The following is a 22,075-nucleotide window of genomic DNA, read 5'->3' on the forward strand; positions in this document are numbered from 1 at the left end:
ATATATTTACAAAGGGCCTCAGTGAAGTACAACTGATATACAAAAAACTGTACCTAATCCATACAATTTGATGAGTCTGAACATGTGCATACATACACCCCTAAAACTAGTGCAACAGTCAAGATAACTAGCATATTCATTACCTGTAAAAGCTTGTGTTTCTTGGGGTTTATTTTTATTTTGCTTTGTTGTTACTTTTATAAGAACACAAAATGAGATGCATTCTCTTAATAAATTTTTTGTCCATTGTACTATGTTGCTAACTATAGGCACTATGTTGTACAGCAGATCTCTAGAACTTACTTATCTTATAGGTCTACTAATGTTCTAACTATTATTCTCACCTACTGTGATGATCCAGTAAGTGTGCAGTTTTTGTATATATTTCTTGATTACTCCTATAATTAAATTCCTAGATATGTAATCACTGCATAAAGTTTATGAATGATGTCAAGACTCATAGTATGTGTTACCCTTGAAAATTTGCATTGGCTTTGCTCTTGCATCAACCACTGGGTATTCTCATAAATGACAGTAATTTATCAAATTTCTGAGCTACATGTTATCAATAGGCACTTCCTGCTAGATGTTATGGGAAGCACAACTGGAACTGAAATCCAGAACAATGTCCCTGATGCTTATGGTACATCAGAAAAGTGGATAAAGATGTTTAGTCATGTTGAATGGAAAGTATAATCACCATTCCAGGTCCTGAACAACCTAAGTAATCAAGAGTTCATTTGCCTCCTCATACTTTTACAGTAAAACTAAAAGCATCTAGACAATGGGTTTCCATTAACCACAAGCATCTGGGGTCAGATATAGACAAAAAGAATAAAAGTAACAAAGTATCTGTGGTGCAGATGAAAAAAACCAAGAGCAGTAAACAATTATGAAAATGCTGAGAAGAACCAGATCTAGTTTTCTTGATGATCATACACTGTGAACAGTAATTGCCTGGTTGAAAAGAACCTAGAGGTCTGTCTAGAACTTTCTTCCTGAAAAGCAAGGCTGCCATAAAATCTTCAGGAGAGAAGACAAATTGAATAAATGTGAAGTAGAAGAAAGAAATTTGAAGACTATGTGGATGATATTGGCTGCAGGAAGATAGTGGAGAAAGAATGACTACAACTGGGGCAGCCCTGTGACAGGAAGCAGCAAACACCCTGCGGAGGGTAGGATGGACAGGAGGTGATGTTCAGGTTAAACTGATGTGTCTTATATGGGGACAGAACAGGAAGGGACCAGAGAATCACAAAGGTCCTGGGGACAATTTTTAATTGAATAGAGACTAGGACTTGTAATTTTTCAGTCATTATCACATCAGGAAATTCATTTGCTATCACAGCATCATGCTTTATCTTTTCTCAAAAACAGTTGGAATTTGCTTTCCTGGGGAACTGACTACAAGGCTGACCAGGATTCTTTATATTTTATTCTCTTAAATGTTTTCTTAAATGTTTATATTCTTTATATTTTTGAATATGAAAATGTTTATATTCTTTATATTTATTCTCTTAAATGATTTTCTTAAATGTTTTTAATTGCTTTCCTCAAAGTTTCTTACTGTTTCTGTATTGTTTCCTTTTTTTTTTTTTTGATCAGAATTAAAGCTAAATAGCAATTCTCCAAATCCTTCCTAAACTCTCAAATATAAAGCTACCTGTAGGATATGAAAATTTATGAGACATTTTTCTATACTTTTAATTAATATTCATATGTACAGTATTATATTATTTTATCTCTTATCCTGCTGTCATTTAAATACTTTAATCAAAATAAAGGTCACATATATTCAGGATTATAAAACTCAATAGTCATAATTAGGTGATTAAAATATTAAAGTTAGGGCTGGCCAAATAGCTCAGTGGATTAAAGTGCCTACAAGCAGGTGCAGGGCGTGGGGGTTCGATTCCCTGGCCTGCTGTGCCGGCCCCGCACCCGTGGCATGGCATGTTGGCATGTGCCTGTAATCCCAGCTCTTGGGAGCCTGTAAAGAGACGAATCACTACAAGTCTGATCTAGTAGTGAGACCCTGAACAATCTTCCCTAAAATACAACAAAACAAAATTAAAGCTACTGACTAATGAAATTTATCAGTTCCATTGTTTAAGTATGATAATAAATTATTATAAAATTTTAGGTAAAATAAGAAAATATTCATATTTAGTTTAGAAGTTTTTGTCCCAACAATAAATTCTTGACATAAGCCATTGCTTCAGGTAATCAAGACATAGAATTGTTCAGAGATATGTCCAAGATACGTCTATCAATCCATCTCTTTTTATTTATTTATTTATTTATTTTTTGTATTTTTAGGGAAGGATCTACAGGGTGTTCAGGGTCTCTCTACTAGATTGGACTCGTACTGATCCGCCTCTTTACAGCCTCCCAACAGCTGGGATTACAGGCCCATGACACCACAACCAGTCTCAACTGCTGTCTCAGCGTGCTCTGGGGGCAGGGTCGGGGATAGAACCCCTGGCCTCTGCACCTGTGTGTAAGTGCTTTAATCCTCTGAGCTATTTGGCCAGCCCTCTCATTCTTATCTGTGATTGATTTTAACTCTAAAACATGTGCTCTTCAAAGATCGCAAGCAGATCACCTCCTTTTATATTCTCCTAAACAATTAGGTATATTTAGGATTACTTTCTGTACCACATTTAACTTTTTTTCTGTTTTATCTGTCATGATGCTGATTTTGTGAGGTGTAATTCATTCTGAAACACTTTCTTTGCTCATGTCCAAATGATGATGCAGAATATACACTAGGAGAAAAACTCACTGGTAAAGTAAACCACATAAATCAATATTATTTTTAAACAAAGAATTAAGTTTTAAAAGTTAATCGAGAAAAAATGCATTTTTTTCATATTCTTCAGTCAGCTAAAATTGAACAGATGTAAATACCAAAATTGGGTCTAGAAGATTCTCTGGCTGCATCTCCAGAGATAGCCCACACTTGGCAAGATGCTACTGTCTTCCACCTGTTAACCTTACTAAGCATTTACTCCTCCAACATGGATTCTTCCTGCAAGTCTCAAGAGAGTCAACCCAGAATGTAATAAAACACTTTTTTGTTTTGTTTGTTTTGCTATGTAGCTCAGGCTGGCTTTAAGCCCACTATGTTGCCCAAATTATGACCTGCTATGTTGACCTCAAATTCATGGTGATCCTCTAGCCCAAAATGTAATAAATTTAAGAGAATCTGATATAGATGTCTACTTAAATTGAAAAGGAATGGGAGAAATGAAGGAGGAGAAAGGGGGGAAAAAGAAAAGGAAGAGGAGGAGAAGAAAAAAAAAATTAGAGTAAAATTACTGAGGATTCTTATTTTATTTATTTATTGTGGGAGGTAGTTTTATTTGATGTCAACCCAAATCATTTTTCCATCTCAACGGGTGGTCTCACCAGTCCTTTTATGTGGCATGTGATCTCCACCTCCTTATGGCAACACAAGTGGTTGGATGACAAACTTACCATTTTAGTTCATCACAAGAATTTTCATTTCTGTTCTTAGATTTTGCGAGATAGCACCATGAGTTTATAGGTAAAATTTTTTTTCTCATAATCTAATTTTTGCTTTCTGTTCCTTCTGATGAAGAGATTTAACTAAAATGAAGGACCAATAAATAATTAAGAAGAAAGTAAAATATATATGAAGAGATTGAATAGTAAATAAAAGCAACAAGAAAACTGTCTCAGGATTAAATATCTGTTAAGCAAAGGACCTTTGTCACCATCTTGCTCAAAATTATTTTGTATCATTCTTTAGCTCAGATGGAATGACTAAGAACATAAGAAAGCCAATTTTAGGGTTCCAGAGATCTAGAGTATGTCACACTATACCTTCAGAAGTATATCATTAGCCTTTGTGACTTGAACGGTGGGCAATAAAAATAGTTGATGTCATTCTTTGAATTTTGGAGATAGCACTTGAATATGCTGGTCTGAAATACTCATTTAGTGACCCAACAGAGCCCTGGATTTAACTGAGCCCAGAGAAAGGAAGAGCAGTATAATAAGTAGAAAATGTAATACAAGCTGGCCCATTCAGCGTAGTGAAACGACAACTCAAAATTCAGCTTTGCAATACTGAAATGTCTTTGGCAATGCCTGTGAAGAGTTGCTGGGTAACTTTAATAAGAGACTTTCAGTGTAGTCCTCTAGGGTTTTGGAGCAAAGCGTATCTTCTTTGGCAGATACCAGTAACTATTCTTTGAAAAATTATTCCTAGCACCGTGTGAATGTCTGTGCATAGGAGATCAAGAAATCATGCACCAAAACTGAAATCAGGAGCTATGCGTCCACTGCTCTTTCACACTACACATTAGAGTGTGCAGCAGCAGCCTCGAGAAGAAACGACACAGCAAAGACTAGACTAGAGGAGGTGCAGGATGAGCAGACGGCACGAAGGGGTAACTCTGACTCCTACAGGACTTACTGCCTCCTCTTAGTCTATCTTCATAGCCTGACTGAGTTTCTTACAATGAGTGGACTGAAAGGGGGAAAATTGAGGTCTGATACAAACGATTGTGCAAAACATGTAGCCCTGGCCTCATGACAGTCACGATCAAGACTGTAAGGGAAAGTCAAGGGTGAAGGAAAATCCTTCCGAGGGGCAGGAGTATGACCAAGATGTTTGGTTCCTATTTTTTTCTTTAAACCTCCTACCAATCCTGCTCAAACTGCTCTGGGCCGACTGTTGCTGTCTGTGCTCTCACAGGACCCTGTGCTCAGCAGTGTTGTCGACTTATTGCTATGTCACAGCTGTCCACTTGTCTTTGACTCCATTTCAAGTGTGATTTTAAAGGTAAAGACTATTTTGTATTCATGTTTTCTTTGTCTTAAAAGTCCTTATTGCACAGTAAATAGGAGTAACTGTTCTTAAAACCTCTTTATGACATTAGCTTCTGGGTGAATATGGTTAGATACATTTACTGTAGGACCAAGGAGGCACTGCGGTGTGGTGTGGTAAGACTGGCTTTGATGACAAAAGGAGAATCCTGTTTTACCACTCACTAACACCTTTTACACATGGAGAAGCCCCCTGGATGTCTTTAGTTTTCAACTGTGAGGAAGGATGACAATGTATCAAATCTCACTAATTGTCTGAGCCTGACATGGGGGTGAGAGAATTCCTTCTGTGGAAGTGGGATATGGTTTCTCTAAAAAAGTGAGATGATCAGCTGGATGATTTGGAGAAGGAGGCCTTCCCGGATCCAAGGTGTCTGGAGGGCAGGGCTTCGGCTGCATCCATGAGAAGAATCACAGGTAGGGGCTGATGTTTTTCATGGCTGTTCTCTCGCTTCTAGAGGTAAAAATGGTTATTTTCCTGCTAATGTAATTTTCTGTAGTTATTTACATTTTTCTGCACCGTTCTGGAGTGTCAAGTTATTTAACCTTTCTAGATTTACTGCCTTAGCAATTCAAGGAGGTCTGTGACCCAGTTTTGTGACCAACTACAGACTTGAAGCAAAAGGGAGAGGCGTGAGACGAAATCACCATGATACTGTGGAAGGCTTGGAAGGACACCTTTGATGACCGCTGATTTTCTCAGATATTATCCTCCACAGTTGTCTTGAAGGAATGGAAAGATGATGCATATGTCATGTAAGGGCTAGGGATGCCAAATAAAAGTTCCACCTCTGTTAGTAAGTTCTTGGCAATTGGCTGCCTTTTATTATCATAAAAAACCAGTCTGAGTATAATTATTATTTGAAAGTAGGATAGCATTAAATGTAGAATATGGACTTGAGCTGAAGTCCTCATAATTGTATCCTGGTACTAATATTTATTGATTCTGTGACTTAAATGAAATGATCTATGCTTCAGTTTCCATATTGGTAAACTGAAGAGAATAGAACTTGCCTCTTAATATTATTGTGAGGTTAAATAAAAATGCACAAGAAGTGCTTAGAATACTTTCTCGTCTATGGCTAATGCTTTATAAATGTTAGCTGCAATCCTGATCTAGCCATTATGAAAAATGTCCTACTTTAGATGGAATGTTGTGCGATCATGAGAGCTGGTTATGCTATTTCTTTCCACTTCGCATGCAATGACAAAACATCTAGAGCTAAGAATCATCATACTGGTATAATTTACACTGTAGAAACTGGCAAATGCTACATATCTGGACCACCCTGACCCTATGCCAAGCACTAATTGTTAAATACTTACTAATAGGCTATAATTTTTGTAATCAGAAAAGAACCTTATCTTTTGCAGATGATTCTTTGAATCTATATTATAAAACAGCTAAGTTTTCACTTTCTTTACAGGATGAATTGCATCAGAAGCTTTTATTTCTTCAAGTAAGAGACCTTGCATTAGAGGCAGAACTGGGCTAATCAGAGGATCTGGGGTTTCATTCTAAATCTATCATTTACTAGTTTATTAACTGAAAAAAGGTTGAAGTATCTGGGCATTTGTTTTCTATCCTATAAAAATGTTAAAAATAGTGACTTGCTTACAATACATATTTATTACGTTCAACTTAAATAATATATGTGAAAATATTTTATATAGTTAGAACTCAGCTCAGGTTATTTCTGTCATTTTATACCATCTAAAAGAAAGCTAATTATAAAAATCTTTCTTTTGAATACAGTTCCATTGGGAAATCTAAAATGAATACAATTTCTTAACGAATGATGTCATCCTTACAGAAAAAAGTGCTAACATCTCTTAATGTCTACAGAGCAATCATGTGCATTATATTTTTAAAAAATCAACAGAAATTGCTTTCTATATATTCCTACAAAGATAGCTTCCTGAGATTACAATGCAAAAATATTTGAAGCTCTATCTGGATGAATTTTATTTTTAGCTTAGCAGGAGGCAGTAAGGAATGCATCACTTTTGTTCAGGCACTAACAGATAAATATTATCCTGTTGGTTCACAGCAAAATATATTCTTTCTCATGAAGAATGATATAAGAATTTCTTTGAAGTTGTAAGATTTCAATTTCAAAGAAAACTGTGTATTAAATATTCTTTCCCAGGTTTTGGTCTGAGAAGGCAGGGAATTCAAGGTCTATTTTAGCCAGCAATTAAATGTCACTGTCACAAAGAGGGAAATGAATGCTCTAAATCATCTAAGTCCTTAGAAAAATGTAATTGCATATACAAAATGGTAATCTGAGTTGAGAGGAGAAGATTTCTGTTGTTTGTCTTTTATTTTTGGGAAGTTTTATTCAGAGAGTAAGAGTTTAGTGACATCACATGAAGATGATTCATTCAGATTCTAGTTCATCTATAATTTATTACAATTTTATTTTGAGCTGATAATGTTACTCATAAAGCAGCTTTTCCTAAGTTCTTACAGATATATAATGGATTCTTTTACTATTATAGACATAACTCATTTTATGGCTTTTCCCTTTTTGCATTTTTTTTTAACAAATTGGAAATCTGTAGCACCCCAGCACTGGGTAAGTGTATCAGTGCTAGCTTTCCAATAGCCTGGACTCACTTTGTGTCTCTGTATCACACTTCAGTAATTCTCACAGTACTTCAGTCTCTCCATTATTATTATACTGTTACGGTGACTTCTGATAGCTAACCTTTGATGTTACTTTGATTGTCTTTTTGGAGTGCCACAGGCCATGCCCATATGAGCTGGGACGCTTACTTGATAAATGCGTGTTTTCAACTGCTGCACTGACTGACTATTTCCTCATTTCTCTCTCTTCTTAGACCATCTAATTCCTTGTGACAATAGCCTTTAAATTAGGTCAAATAAGTACCTTATAATGATCTCTAGCTTTTCAAGGGAAAGGAATAGTCTCAGGTCTCTCACTTTAAACCAAAATCAGATATGAGTAGTCTTACTAAAGAAGAAACATGTTATTCCAAAGAGGTAAAAGACTAGGTGGTGAATGAGATGGAAGAGGCTTTTTCATTTGTTTTGAGACAAGGCTTCATCCTGTAGCACTGACTGGCCTTGAGCTTGCTTATGCAGCAATCCTGCCTCAGCCTACGGAGGACTAGAAAAGTTTTTGAAGGAGATTAAAAGTACTCCCCTAACGACTATGAATGATAAGAAAGCAAAACAGTTTTATTGTACTAATGGAACAAGTTTAGATATCTGTAAAGGAGAACAACACAGCCATCATATATTCAGAACCAAAGCCTGATCTATGTACAGTAAGACTGTCACTGTCTTCAATTCTATGAAGACATAGAAAGGAGAGACAGCCACAGAAGAAAAGTTTGAAGACAGCAGAGGTTATTCATGAGGTTTAAGGAAAGAAGACATTTCTATAACATGAACATGCTGGGGAAACAGCAAGTCTTGATGTATATGCTACAGTAGGTTACCCATTAGCTCTAGCCAAGGTAGTTGATGAAGGCAGCCAGCAAAGAAACAGATGTTTGAGTATGGATGGAGAGCCTGTCTATTGAAAAAAGGTGCTTTCTAGGATTTTCATAGCTGTGGAAGAGAAATGAATGCTTCTCTTCAAAAACTGACTTTTTAGGGATGAATGCAAAGGTGACTGTAAGCTGAAACCAGTGTTCCTTTACTGTTCAGAAAATCCTAGAATATGCTAAATTATATTAAGGTCATTCTCTCTGAGCTTTGTAAATGGAACAACAAAGCCTGGGTGGCAGCACATCTGTTTACAATCTGGTTGAATGAAGATTTAAACCCAGCATTGAAAGCTGCTGCTCCAAAAAATAAGACTCCTTTTAGACTATTATTTCTTATTGAAAATACATACGATGATTCAGGGCTCTGATGCACATGTACCATAAAAATAATTTTGTTTTCCTGCCAGATGACACAACATCCATTTTGTAGCCCATAGAAAAGACAGTAATTTCAAATTCAAGTTTTATTACTCCAGAAATACAGTTCAAATGGTGGTATCTGGCATAGGTAGTGATTACCCTAATGGATTTGGACAGAGTAAATTGAAAGCCTTCTGGACAGGAATCATCATTCTTGATTAATATTTGTGATTTATGAGAGAGGGCAATATATTAACATTAATCAGAGCTTAGAAGAACTTGACTCCAGCTCTCCTGGTGATTTGGAGGGGTTCAAGACCTCCGTGGGGCAGCCACAGCTGTGGGGAGAGTCACAAGAGACTTAGAAGTGGAAACTGAACACATGACTGAACTGCTGCAACTGCGTGTTCAGATGTTTACTGGACAAGCAGTTGGTCTTTATGAATGAACAACGGAAATAATTTCCTGTGATCGTGTCTCTGGTGCAGATGCCAGGAGTGCTGCTGAAAGCACAGCACAAGCGTTGTATGCTACGGAGACATCATTTGGGAAAGGAAGAGACAATCAGTGTGGCAGAATTTACCACCGTTTTAAGAAATACTCATAGCCATGCCAATCTTCAGCAGCCATTGTAGTCATGAGTCAGAAGCTTACTGTCTGGAGGGTACAAGAAACAAAGAACAGTACCTAAGGAAACTGGCTCCTTGTAATTTGGGCAAGCTGGAGACGAGGTAACAGATTCCTGGGGGTGGCGTCCTGTCTGTTGTTTATCCCTTTACCTGGGAAGTTACCAACTAGTAAGAAGTTACAGTAACTTGGGGCTCACTTAGAGGGAGACTAATCTCAGTGTGACCTCTGAGGCTATCTTAGTCCAATCAGCTCTGGTAATATAATACTTTTTTTTTTTTTTTTTTTTTTTTGGCGGAACCAGGGATTGAACTCAGGCCCTTGCACTTGCCAGGAAAGCGCATGTTCCACTGAGCCATCTCCCCAGCCCATCGGCTCTGGTAATATAAAACAAACCACCATTTGGATAAGTTTGCAGCTATTAGCATGAAAGCAAGACTGTTGGCCAGACTTGCTGAAAGTGTTGATGATTATTAGCACATGAATGAATACATTAATAAATATTTTGAATATATTCACAAATATTTTCATAAATATTTTTATGCTGGGGGTTGGAGCCAGAGCTTTCCCACTGAGCTACACATTCCCAGAACTATTTATTTTTTATTTTGAGACAAGGTCTAAGTTGTCCAGGCTAGGCTGGAACTTGAGATTCTCCTGCCTCAGCATCCCAAAGTGCTGAGACTACAGGTATGTAGCACCATGCCAGATCTGTATGTTGTTTTTTAAACATAATGTTATTACACTATTCAGTATAGTATGAATAACTTTTATATGCACTGAGAAACCAAAAAATTAGTGTCATGTGGTTTATTGCAGTAGGAACCAAATCCACAGTATCTTTGAAGTATGGTTATATATATATTTTCTTGTATAAAATTAGGAAATAGTGTGTTCAACCTTTAAAAAAAAAAGCTTTAGAAGTGTTAATATATCAAAATACACTATGCAAATACACTATAATTCTCTCAGAAATGAGTGTAATTTGAGATTCTCCCTAAACTTATCTGCACACAGAATCACCCCATCAGTACTTCTCAGAGATCTACTATTCCCAAGAAGACATTTTGGTAAACTCATCCCAGGGGTGCAGTGAGCTGTAATACTCTGCGTCTGGATACTCTCCCACACCTTATGAACTCCCAAGTGGGGCTTTAGGGAGGTGGCTGGCTGGATGGCAGGGCATGATACTCTTTGATGTGGCTCAGCCCCCTGATAATTTAGGGCTGAATGGGATTTTGGCGGTGAAGCCTGGTCGGAGGAGGTGGGTCACTGTGGGTCACTGGCCACATGCCTGGGAGGGCCTGCCTCTTTCCCTCCCATCCTGAGCTCTCTCTGCATGTCACCATGGTGGCACAACCTGCCACATTTGTCCCCTGGCATGTTCCTCAGCCTCACTGCCTGCTTTAGAGCTAGCTGACTGTGGACTGAGACCTCTCATAGATTATGAGCAAAAATAAGCTCATTCTCCTTAGAATTGTGGGTATCAGTTATTTTGTCTCAATGTGAACAAGTAATAAAGACATGAGATAACAAGCAGAACGTGATAAATACTATTACCTTTGATTTAGAGAAAGGAATATTCACTTTGGAAGAAATTGGGGGAGATTTTAGGAAGAAAGGATTTGAGTGGTCTCTTAAGGATCAGAAACATATGGACAGGAAAGTTTGATAAGTAGGAGCTGTTTAAGGGGGAGGAAGAGGTCTGGCCAAGAACAAAGAAATGGGAAAAGCATAAACTTCTTAAGGGACAGTAAATGTCTTTTATTACATCTACAAGAGGAGCCTCATAGGCTCAACCAGATATTTACCAGCTGCCCACAGACCACACTGGTCCTGGACCACTCAGAGGATGCAGGAAGGAAGGATATGAGGCAGTGAAGGGGCAGGGTTTGAGGATAAAGAAATAGAACAGGGACTTCCTCAGGTCTTCCAGCTGACCTTGGCTAGAAGGAGTTAAAAAGAAACTTTACTAGAGATTGTTGTGAGAAGCTAGACAAAGAAAGGGTTAGAGAAAAGAAAGGAAGGAAGGAAGAAAGGAAGAAAAGAGAAAAGAAAAAGAAAAGAAAAAAGAGAATAAAGAAGGGAACCAAATGGCTTTGGGATCTGGACCAAGAGACCAGAAAAAGAGCTGACAGACAAGACACAGAGAGGAAGCCAGGTGCACAAATAGACTGCCCCCACCTCCAATAAAATATAAAGGAACAAGAGGGGGCTGCCTAAGGCAGTATCCACTCATATCTATACACTAACATATGCGCTTACATTTGTGTGTATACTCTAGAATCACTATTTTATTTACTCTAGGGTCACTACAATACAAAGGTACCTACACTCCCCCCCTTACTAATCCTAATCTAATGAAGAATAATGTGCCCCCTTTGTCAGCTAGCTGCCCAACCCAAAGATAAGTAAGGCCTTATAAGTTATATCAAGGACAAGTAAATGAATTGGACAGAAAGATGCTGCACATAGACCACCAGAAGAAATGATGTTAGGAGAAGTGTGCAGAAGCTGCTAGAGTCATGGCAAGTTCTGGGTGGAGGGAAAAGGCTAATTCCTAGTCCTATAAGAACAGCTAAGAACAAAGCACCCACAGATCCTCCATCTTGCCGGAGCCCACTACCCTGATGTTTTCTTAGCTGTGGAGTCATCTAGCTTTTCCTTGCTCTCTCTCTCTTTTTCTCCTTACAAATAAAATATCTTCTTTCTATTAAGCTTTGCCCCTCAACTTTATAACTGGGGCTGAGTTATGAGCCTGGTGGGCTGCTGGGGTAGCAGAGCCATGGTGCTTATCCCCCAGAGACAACAGCAGGTAGAATCAGGCTTTCCACTTGAGCATGGTAGAGGTGGCCACAGACTGTGTATCAGTCCACACGGGTCTTTATTCAGCTGCCCCGTGGCTATTTTCAAATGTAAGGAAAGAAAATTGCATTGTAACATGAGCAGGTAACATAGTTTTCCAGGCTTAGAAGCTCTGTGTCTCAGTGGCACCAATATCTTTTGTTCCCACTCCTTGGATATAGCTTCTGGTGTCCCCATGGAGCACTTACTTAGTTAAAAGAGTCAAAGTATTTAAATCCAAGCTATGGATTATCTCCATATAACTGTAATTTCTCCCTATCCAGATTTAATTTACCAATCAAACATCATTTTAACCATAAGCAACGCAATCTATGTAATGTAGTTGATGTAATATGTTTATTAGAATTGCAACATAAGCACTTGAATGTCAAACAAGGGTCAGGTTCAGAGGCTGTGTCCTTTACATGTGTATATGTTATTATACATATGTATATGTATATGTATATGTATATGTATATGTATATATACAAGTGTATATGTTATTAAACTAGCAAAGCCAAAGGAGGCAAATTATTTGTGAGATCTTGGATTTCAAACTAAAGACTTTAGATTTATGTAACTTCTAATTTTTCTGCACAACATTTTTGTTTTGGATGCAGCATTAGTATCTAATGGAAGACACTCTTTTCATTAGCACCGTTTTGCAGTACATAATGATAATCCTCGTTATGAGGAGTGAGCACCTATGCATTGCACAGCCGGATCCTTTTTATCTCCCCTTTCCCTCCCTTTTCTCCCCTCGCTCCATCTCTTGGTTACACTTTTCACTTTCAGATGCCCTCTTTCCCTATTTCAAATGATCTATCTTTTACTGTACTCTTTACTTCTATTTTGGATTTCTCACAAGAGAAATCATGCCATTTTAGGCTTATGTGATTCATTTCATTTAACATTATGGTCTCCAGGTGGGTCCATTTTCCTCAATGACTCAAACATCCTCCTTCGTAGCAGAGTAGTACGCTATTGTGTGTAAATATCACATTTTCTTCATCCATCCATTGACGGACGTGTAGGTTGCTTCTAAGATGTAGCTATTATGCTATAAACATGGTATGGTGTTTACTGTAATATATGTCTTTAACTCTTTTGAGAAGAATACTATGAGAATAGCTAAAATAAATGGAATTTCTATCTTGAGGTTTTTGAAGACTCTCCGTACTGATTTCCGTGGTTGTTGTGCTAGTTTGCACTCCCACCAACAGTGGAGAAGGGCTCCTTTTTCCCCCGCAGCCTCACCAGCATTTGTTATTATTTGATTTCTTGATGATAGCCATTCTTTCTGTAGTAAGGTGGAATCTCAGTGTTGTTTTAATTTGCATTTCTCTAATGGCCAGTGATGTTGAACATTTTTTCAGGTATTATTACCTTAAACAAAGCACATGAAAAGGTATATTTTGGTGTAAAAATGTTACAACACTTGAATAGATATCAGTGTTAGTATATTTCAGTAGAACCACCGAGAAGTTTTCATGCAGATACACATACATACAGCCATCTTCTGAAATAAAAACCATCTGAAATAGAAAGGATTGCGCTTTTTCAGCTCAGAGAAGGTTGAATCTTGAATAGCACACCAAAGAAATAAGTATCTGGTGCTTACAAAGTGATCTTTTGTTTTGTGTCATCAGTGCATGTCCCAATATCCTACTGAAGAAGGGTCACAATTTTCTGTATATGTCCAAATAAGAAAGCCCACAGGCTTTATCTCGAAGATGTTTGAAACAATGGCTTCACAAAAAGTTGAAGGCTACACATGAAGCACCTTTTGCTCTGCACTGAATATAACCATCATGTTTTATGAAAAGTTTTACAGTTTACATGCAACTTGCTGAAGCACTCACCAGTTGTTCAGGTCTCTCTATGCCATCAACAACCTCCCACATCTCAGAACTCAGTGTCTAGATGAGACCCTGTGATTCAGCAGCTACCTGACCTGGAGTCTCCAGTAGTAGAAACCTTCGATTCATGGCTTTACTATTTCCTCAGACTCCTACACAATTTATCTAATGAGCCTGTGTCCAACACCTGGAGGTCCACCAGAAGGAGACTTATTCTTCCCATGGTGACAAGTTGCCAATCTGATGCACTGACATTTTTTGTATGACAGGGGACACAAAGCTGCTTCCCTTCCACTCAGGCAACATATTCAAGCTAGAAATGTGGCTTAAGGACACTGACAAGCATCATTCTTTCCCATCCCGCCACACTCTATGTCAACTTGAAAATGCTATTCAACTCTATGACACATCTAACATATGGCTTTATGAACTTTTGTCCATAGGAAGGAGGGCAAAGACAAGGCATGAAATATTTATGAGCTGGCTCCTGTTTCCTTAAACAATAGAAGCAGGGATCTGCCTCCTCTGCTTCTGCATAGCTCATCACATAACAAAATTCTACACGCCAGTGCTGATGTATTTCAACTAATTGTGTTTGGTTCCTCTTACAATGAGAATGACTCACAGTATCCAGGCTAAGGTAGGATGCTTTTTAATGTTGGAGTTTGAAATCGAGGCACACGGTCAGGAATCCAAGAAAATAAATTTATTAAACTTTGAAGGAATATATCCACAGACATCAGGAAAGTTAAATATAGACTGCAGGACACAACTAGTCATACTAGTGAATAATGGCTTGTGTGGCCAGCTAAGTACCAAAATGACATTCTGAGACTGATTGAGGTATTTAACTATTTTTTGGCTATAGAAATGTGATTAGCCTATTGTAAAGTAAGATAGTTCTTTCAAACACACAGCTGTAAGTTGAATTAGGTTCTACATGAATGATATTTTATATGAAAACTCAATGATGTAGCTCCTGGAGAAAACCATAGCAGCAAGGTAGCGGAAAACCTATTAAATGAATTTCACTGTTTTTCCTGCAAGAAAGTGGGAATTAAAATCACCAACAACTAAGCTTCCAAAAGGTCTGAGATAAATGTCAAATACTATTTAAATCAAAGCTAACTTTAAAATTTTAAGTTTTTCAAAAACTACTGAAAATGAGAAGTATTCTTCAGTGAGATGAACTGATTTTCTCTCTCGTGAACCTTTTAGGGAGCTATCCTAACAAATGATGTTGAGGTTATGGAGGAACTGAAACAAATTTCTATACTACTTAGGCCTTTGTTGTGTTTTTTATTTATTTTTTATTCTGACTGTGGCTTGAGGCCAGACCTTTTGAAAGGACATAAAAAGTGATGATTTTTTTTTCTTTTAAAAATAAATCCTGTAAAAAGTTTAATGCAGAAGGTTCTGCTGCTGATCTAATTATTCTTGAGTTATTCTTTGGGCTAGAAAACCTTGTCTCTTCTGTCCCGTGATACTGTGAGTGCTGAGTATGCATCTGGTTCTAGGCTGTGAAACCAAGACCTGTTTCTTGGGCTTTCTGTCCCAGCAGCCTATCCCTTCTCCTCTTCTTAGGTAACTATGAAATAAAACCAAGTTGTGTTGGAAGGGACACCACTGCAGAGGTGCTGGAGCTTCCTTCTTGCTCCCTCCCCTCAGAGCACTGAAGCCTCCTGGCCCACCAGAACCAGCCTGACCTCTGCTTCCCTTATTGCACAGCTCTGTGGCTTGAACAGAAACTCGCTGAAGAAAGGGGTTTCCCCCCTGTATTTTTTGGTTTATGGTATGTTGATCAGTGTAAACATTTTCATAAAGTTTTCTAAATTAAAAAATATTTTTTTTAAAAAAATTCAGATACAGTGAATATGTTCCAATAATGCAGGTTACTAGACTTTTAGAATTATTTAAGAAGTTTTGGGTGATATAAAAAGGACGCTGTAAAAAACTAACTTGTTTGCTTTTCTTTAGGTGCACAGAACAAAGCATTAAACCAGCGTTACACTGTAGTTGTTCTATATTCTTTTTGATAAGTCATTGTGAACTACAGTACACAGTATGTAGTGTATTATAAAATAGCCATGCTTGAAGTCTAAATTATTAAAAATATCTTTATCAATTTTATGTCAAAATAAATGTTTTATATATCCAAACTATTTTTGGCTTCTTGCCTGAAGTTTTACTTCCAAGTTAATTAAAAGAAAAAAAAAATTAGCCTGTGCTATGACTTGTACTCAAAATCCTGAACTGCAAAAGCCACCTGACTTCATTTTGCTGTTTTAAACTGTACATTAAAGGGGTAGCCATTTAATCCTCAGTATCACAAAATTAACACCACAATAATAAGACAATTACTGCACTAAACAGTCTTTGAGGCAATTTAAAATATTTACAATTCACAAGGGAATCCCTATCTGATTAAACATTCTCGTTTTTTTCATTTCAATATGATATTTCAACATTTCAGGAAAAGGCATTTAGATTCTATACCCACCCTCGCACTCTCCCAAGAAAACATCGTTTCATTTAAGCCCTCAGGCCCTAGCCAATTCTTTGCGATGAAATATGTCACTTCCGGGAAACTGAAGGAGGCTACAGCATGATTTTGTTCAGTTGGTCTGTGCTCACGTAGCCGCACGATGAGAGAAATTCTTTGTCAGGCAAAGGCAGGGGCAAGGCAGCCGTGTTGAGGATGAGGCCTTGTGGAGACTGCACTATATGAACAGAGGTATAATCTGGGAGAGCCATTTCAGAGCCTGGAGCTTGTTCCACAACCCTGGACTTCTCAGCAGCAGTGGTAAGGCTTTCTGTGGTGACATAAGCATCCTCCTGTTTCAAGCTTGGCCCTTCATGTGTCTTGACCTCGGTGGGAGAGGTCATGACGATGCGCTGTTTGGCATCTCCCTTGAGGAAGTAGGCATTGTCTTTGATGAAGTTTGCTTCTGGATGCATGTCACACTGGGACAGTCCTGCTTTATTCCTTTGGCCTGGTGAGAGGACCACATTCCCTGTTGGTGTAATGTCGCTTACTTGGGCATAAAAGTCCATGTTTGCCAGTGAACTAGGATTGCTTATCTGTGTAGGGGCATCTTGGTTAGCTGACTCAGTTTTACCAATAAAGAGCAGTTGTGGTTTGTCTTCCTTTGCTGGGATGACGCTGGCTTGCTGAGGGTCAGGCGACGCATCGAGAGGTGAGTTAGTGTGGTTCTTCTCATCAAGGCACAAGAGATCAGCTTCTCCTTTTAACTTGTCTGACTGAACAGTCTCACAGGTGCCATCACACACATCACTGGCGCTGAAATCAGCCTCCAAAATGTCAGGTTCATAGCAGCTGGTACGGCCAGAGTCATCATCCTTTGCCCCGAGAATGTTAAGAGATTTCTGATGGTCACTGCTGAGAAGTCTGTCTGTGTCTGATCCTTCAATCTTTTCATCCGGGTCATCAATATCTAGCTCAATAAATTCAACCCAAGAGTCATCGTTGTAGAATTGAGGCTTAGAGTTATCATGAATGGCTAAGATTTTGTTCACCTCCTCTAATTTTCCTTCCTAGGAAGCAGAAAAAAATGAAGATCTATGAAAAGATCCTCATAATGATTAAGTAATTTTAAATCTGTACACATAGCTTGCAAAAACACTCTCCACAGAGGATAGTAGTCTTCATAGATGACTTAACTAGTGCTATGTACAATTGATATAGGTTTGTTAATTACCTTGAGGAGGTCTGGATCAACGCCTTTAATCTTTGGAACTGGAACTGGGGGCAAAATCAGCATCTTAATCCTTGAAAACAAATAAAATTTTGGTACATCATGTCTTAAAATTCACATGTTCTCTTCTTTCAAACACAGAAAGAAAATATTAGCAGCACTATTACTTATTCTAAATATTCTGGCATTTTATATAAGTGGAATATAAGAAAGGGAAGGAACTTCTAAGCAGTAAGTGAAAACCATAGAAGAAAAACAATAGCAGCAGAAAGCCCTCATTTGAAGTCCATTTCAATAAAATGCAATTTTCTTGTAATCCCTTTTCTTAATGCTTTTTATTGACGAGAAACTTCAGTATCTGAGAACGTGAAATGTAATTCCATCTGAAGCTAATTTCCATGTCAGCCATAAGGAAGGCAATTTTAGTGCACATCTCACTAGTAATTTGCAGAGAAAGAAGGAAAGAAGGAAGCAAGAAGGAAGGAAGGGAGGAAAGAAGGGGGAAGTGAGGAAGGAAAAACAGAAGAAAGGAGGAAACAAAGAACCAAAGAAATCAAGCAAGCTTAGTCTAAATAGAGCCAAAGTTATTTACGCCCTTGGAAGAGGATGGAATGGGGTAAATTAGCACAACACAGTTGACAGTAATTATAAAATCATCTAAAAGGATCTCTGACCAGAATATTACTGCAGCGCTCATTTTCAGTTAAGACAAATCTGAACTATCTCTAACTGACTAGAATGGATTTATACAGACAACTCTATGATGCACTTACATTTTCTGTTCTAAACAATAAAATAATTTTTTGAGTCATAATTCATTTTACTGTCTATCCGGCCTGTCTCGTGCCTTGTTATGTCCCAAGTACTCATTACAATTCCAGGCATGACGAAGGTCTTCCATAAACATTCCTTAAATAAATTTGAATGATTCATTTACCTATTCAGTTAATAGTGCAGCTAGAGTTTATAATTTAAAGTCACCGTTATTGTACTGGAAAGAAAATTCAGACATTGTCATTACAAGTAATTTATTTTATGGTTTAAAAGGAACCTCTGAAGTATTCAGAACTGTCATTGTTGGACAAGGGTAAGCTGGTTTTTCTATATTGTGTGGATGGGCCATCTGGTCTATTCAGAAAGGAATCTTTTCTCTTGGTATTTCCACCTGCCATTTTTCTTAATCTAAGGGATAAACCAAATTTCCTTATATAATTTTCTTTAAGTAACCACTTAAAGAACTAAGTAGCCACTTACTTTTCTTTAAGTAGCCAGTATGCTTACTTAGTGGGGCAAGTGGTAAAACAAATTGCTACTGATAAGAAGCCCATGTAGAGCTGAGTAATATAAATTATTTTGCCATTTTGATTGCCTCTGACCTACCAGATATACTTGGAGGTAGACTGTGCACAAGAATATAGGTTGGCAAATTATAGCCTGTGGTACAACTCTGGCTTGCCGTCCGTTTTGTACGGAAAGATGTATTTGGAACACGATCCTGTTCATTTAATTACAAATGGTCTCTAGCTGTTTTCATCTCAGAGTTGTGGAATTGAGGAGCAGTGGCAGAGAGGTGTACCCTCCAAAGCCCTGAAATTTACTATCTTACTGTTTAGAAATGAGCTTGCTGAGTGCTGCAATATCTTCTTTAATCTTTACAACAACCAAAGAAGCAGACTGTCTAAGCAAAAGCTTCGAGAATTAAGGGACATGTTCAACTTATGCACAGATCCTTGGGCCGGCTGGGATGCAGTCCCAGAGTGTCTGACTTGAAATCCAAGCTCGTAGTCCTCTTTCATCCTGCTATGTTATTTAGTTCTGCATCCCTAAATGCATATTTCAAATGTTCAAAAGCGGAAAAAAAATGCAGTGTAACACTAGATATAGAAAGCAAAGATTCCTAAATGGCTTGATAGTGTGATCGTCTGTCTGTCTCTGAGTCTCTGGAATGTGATGACGCATTTCAGCTTGTGCTCTTTTTTTTTTCTTTTTTCTTTTTAATACCTGTGGTGACCTTAGCCACAAGGGACAGACCCTGAAACCACAAGGCCCAAGGTGGTTATGCAAATGAATAAAAGACGCCCACGGAAAGGCTCTGAGGAGTAATGAAGATGGTGTCACACGGGGGATGCGCGCCTTGCCCAGCCAGACAGCTGGCTCTCGGCTGCTGTGTACATGCCTTGCAAAGAAAATCAGCCTTGTTTTACTCCATCTTTCAGTTTTTTGTTTTCTTTTTCTCTTGTATTTAGGACAGGGGCTACAGGGGCTACAGGTTCTCACTATTCAGATCGGACTCGTAGTGGTCCTCGTGTGTTCAGCCTCCCAAGTGCTGGGATTACAGGTGTGCCACCACGCCTAGTCTCAGTGGCCATCTCAGAGGGCCCCGGGGTGGGGCCAGCACAGCACACAGGGGATCAAACCCTGGTCGCTACGCTCAGCCTAAGCAGGCACTTTAGTCCACTGAGCTATCAGGCTGGCCCCATCTTTCAGCTTTTAGGTATGCTCTAGAAATGTGGATTTTTGTGTGAAGATTCTCTATTTTGCAACCACTTCGTGATAGAATTCTTACTCTAATAATAAAAGTAAAACAAAATAACAAAGTGTGGATCTGGAGTCTGAATTTGGTTTTTGGTTTCTCAAGTCTGTTATATGCTGTTTCCATTTTTCTTTCCTTAATTAAAAGGGGAGTGTAGCCTCAGTTATTTCCTATAACAAAGGGAATATTACATGTGAGGGACTATGTGATAGTGCTATCATTTTATTCAAATACAAATTGCACTATAAATCCTGTGAGAGGTGAACTTTTTATTTGGATGAAGATATGGTGGAGTAGCTTAGATAATGGACTGGGATCACAAAGGGTCAAAGGCAGGCAGGCCCTGCAATCTTGAGAGCCCGGGCTTTTGGGGAGGACAGACACGAGCACTGAATTCTTTGGAGCATGATTTTAACTGTTGGGACTATGTGTTATTTCCACACCTATGGAAAGTATTTTCTATCATTTATTTTCAGTGACTTTGCTTTTTAAAATTTTCTCAGTACATGTTGCCATCCATGAAATTTACATTCATTGTAGGCGCATGTGCATCACAGTTTGCACTATTTTTCAGTCTCCCTTCCCTTCCCACCTACCTCTCTCCTTCTGTCCCTAAATCCCCTTCACTCATGTTCATCCTTTTGTGAGTATTATTACTAGCTCATGTTTATGACGTGTAATGCTCACATTTATTGCGGCTATTTGGTACCTGTACATAGCATATCTTAAATCTTACTTCCCTTCTCCTCCTCCTCTCTCTTCACCCTCAGTCCCTGGGACCCCTTCCCATTGGCAAATGATTCATTTCATTTTTCATTTTGTCTATTCTTTATTTTGCTCTTTGTAATTTCTCTTGCTCAAATAAGAGATTGCGTGTAGTACTTAAACGTGTGTGTCTGATTTATTTCACTCAAATTATATTTTCCAAGTACATACATTTTCCTACAAATGTCTCAAATTTATACTTTTTTAATAGCCAAGTGGTATTTGATTATATATAAATATTACAGTTTATTTATCCCTTTATCTCTTAATGGGCATAGAGGTTGCTTCCAGGATTTAGGTATTAGGAATTGTGATGCTAACAACATTGGTATGCATGTATTGCTGTTGTATGGTGTCGTTAGCTCTTTGGGGAAGTCTAGAAGGGGAATAACTGGGCCAAATGCAATTTGTCATTTTAGTTCTTTGAGAAATCTCCACACCGTTCTCCACATCACTCTCCATAATTGCACTAGTTTATATGCTCGTCGGTGAAGGAGGGCTCCTTGCTCACCAGAGCACTTGTTAATCTTTAACCTCTTGGTGTTTGCCATTGTTACTGGTATAAGATGGATTCTTAGCATTGTTTTAATTTGTATTTCTTGTACAGTCAGAGATGTTGAACAGTTTTCATATGTTTGTAGGCCACGTATGCTTCTTCTGAGATCTGTCCATTCATTTCACTTGCCTATGTCTCGTCAGGCTTTTGTTTTCCTTTTTGTGGTACTGGGGATTGAATTCAGGACCTTGTGCTTGTCAGGCAAGCACTTATGTCACTGGGCTATTCCCTCACTTGCCTATGTCTTGATTGTATATTTTATTTTGGGTGGCCTCATTTTTTTAAGTAATTCTTTCCTTCCCTCCCTTATTCCTTCCCTCCATCCTTACTTCCCTCCCTCCCCTCCCCTCCCCTCCCCTCTTTTTCCTTTCCTTTCCTTTCCTTTCCTTTCCTTTCCTTTCCTTTCCTTTCCTTTCCTTTCCTTTCCTTTCCTTTCCTT

The 22,075-nt window shown here is 38.3% G+C and overlaps 1 protein-coding gene across 4 annotated transcripts in view; it reads right to left on the reverse strand.

Annotated features, from left to right (window-relative positions):
* Ghr (growth hormone receptor) overlaps positions 1 to 22,075 on the reverse strand; it is a 283,568-nt gene that overhangs the window by 9,959 nt on the left and 251,534 nt on the right. For 3 of the 4 annotated variants that reach the window (XM_023701878.1, XM_023701876.1, XM_023701877.1), the window contains exons 9-10: positions 17,786 to 17,855; positions 14,758 to 17,621 (exon numbers count right to left, since the gene is read on the reverse strand). In XM_023701878.1, coding sequence (XP_023557646.1) covers positions 16,665 to 17,621; positions 17,786 to 17,855 — 1,027 coding nt within the window. In that variant the 3' untranslated portion in view covers positions 14,758 to 16,664. Of the gene's footprint in view, positions 1 to 14,757; positions 17,622 to 17,785; positions 17,856 to 22,075 lie in introns of those variants that run through there. The other variant, XM_023701879.1, reaches the window with a different exon arrangement.

The sequence above is a fragment of the Octodon degus genome, unplaced genomic scaffold, assembly GCF_000260255.1.
Source record: "Octodon degus isolate 3935 unplaced genomic scaffold, OctDeg1.0 scaffold00142, whole genome shotgun sequence".
Lineage (NCBI taxonomy): Eukaryota > Metazoa > Chordata > Mammalia > Rodentia > Octodontidae > Octodon > Octodon degus.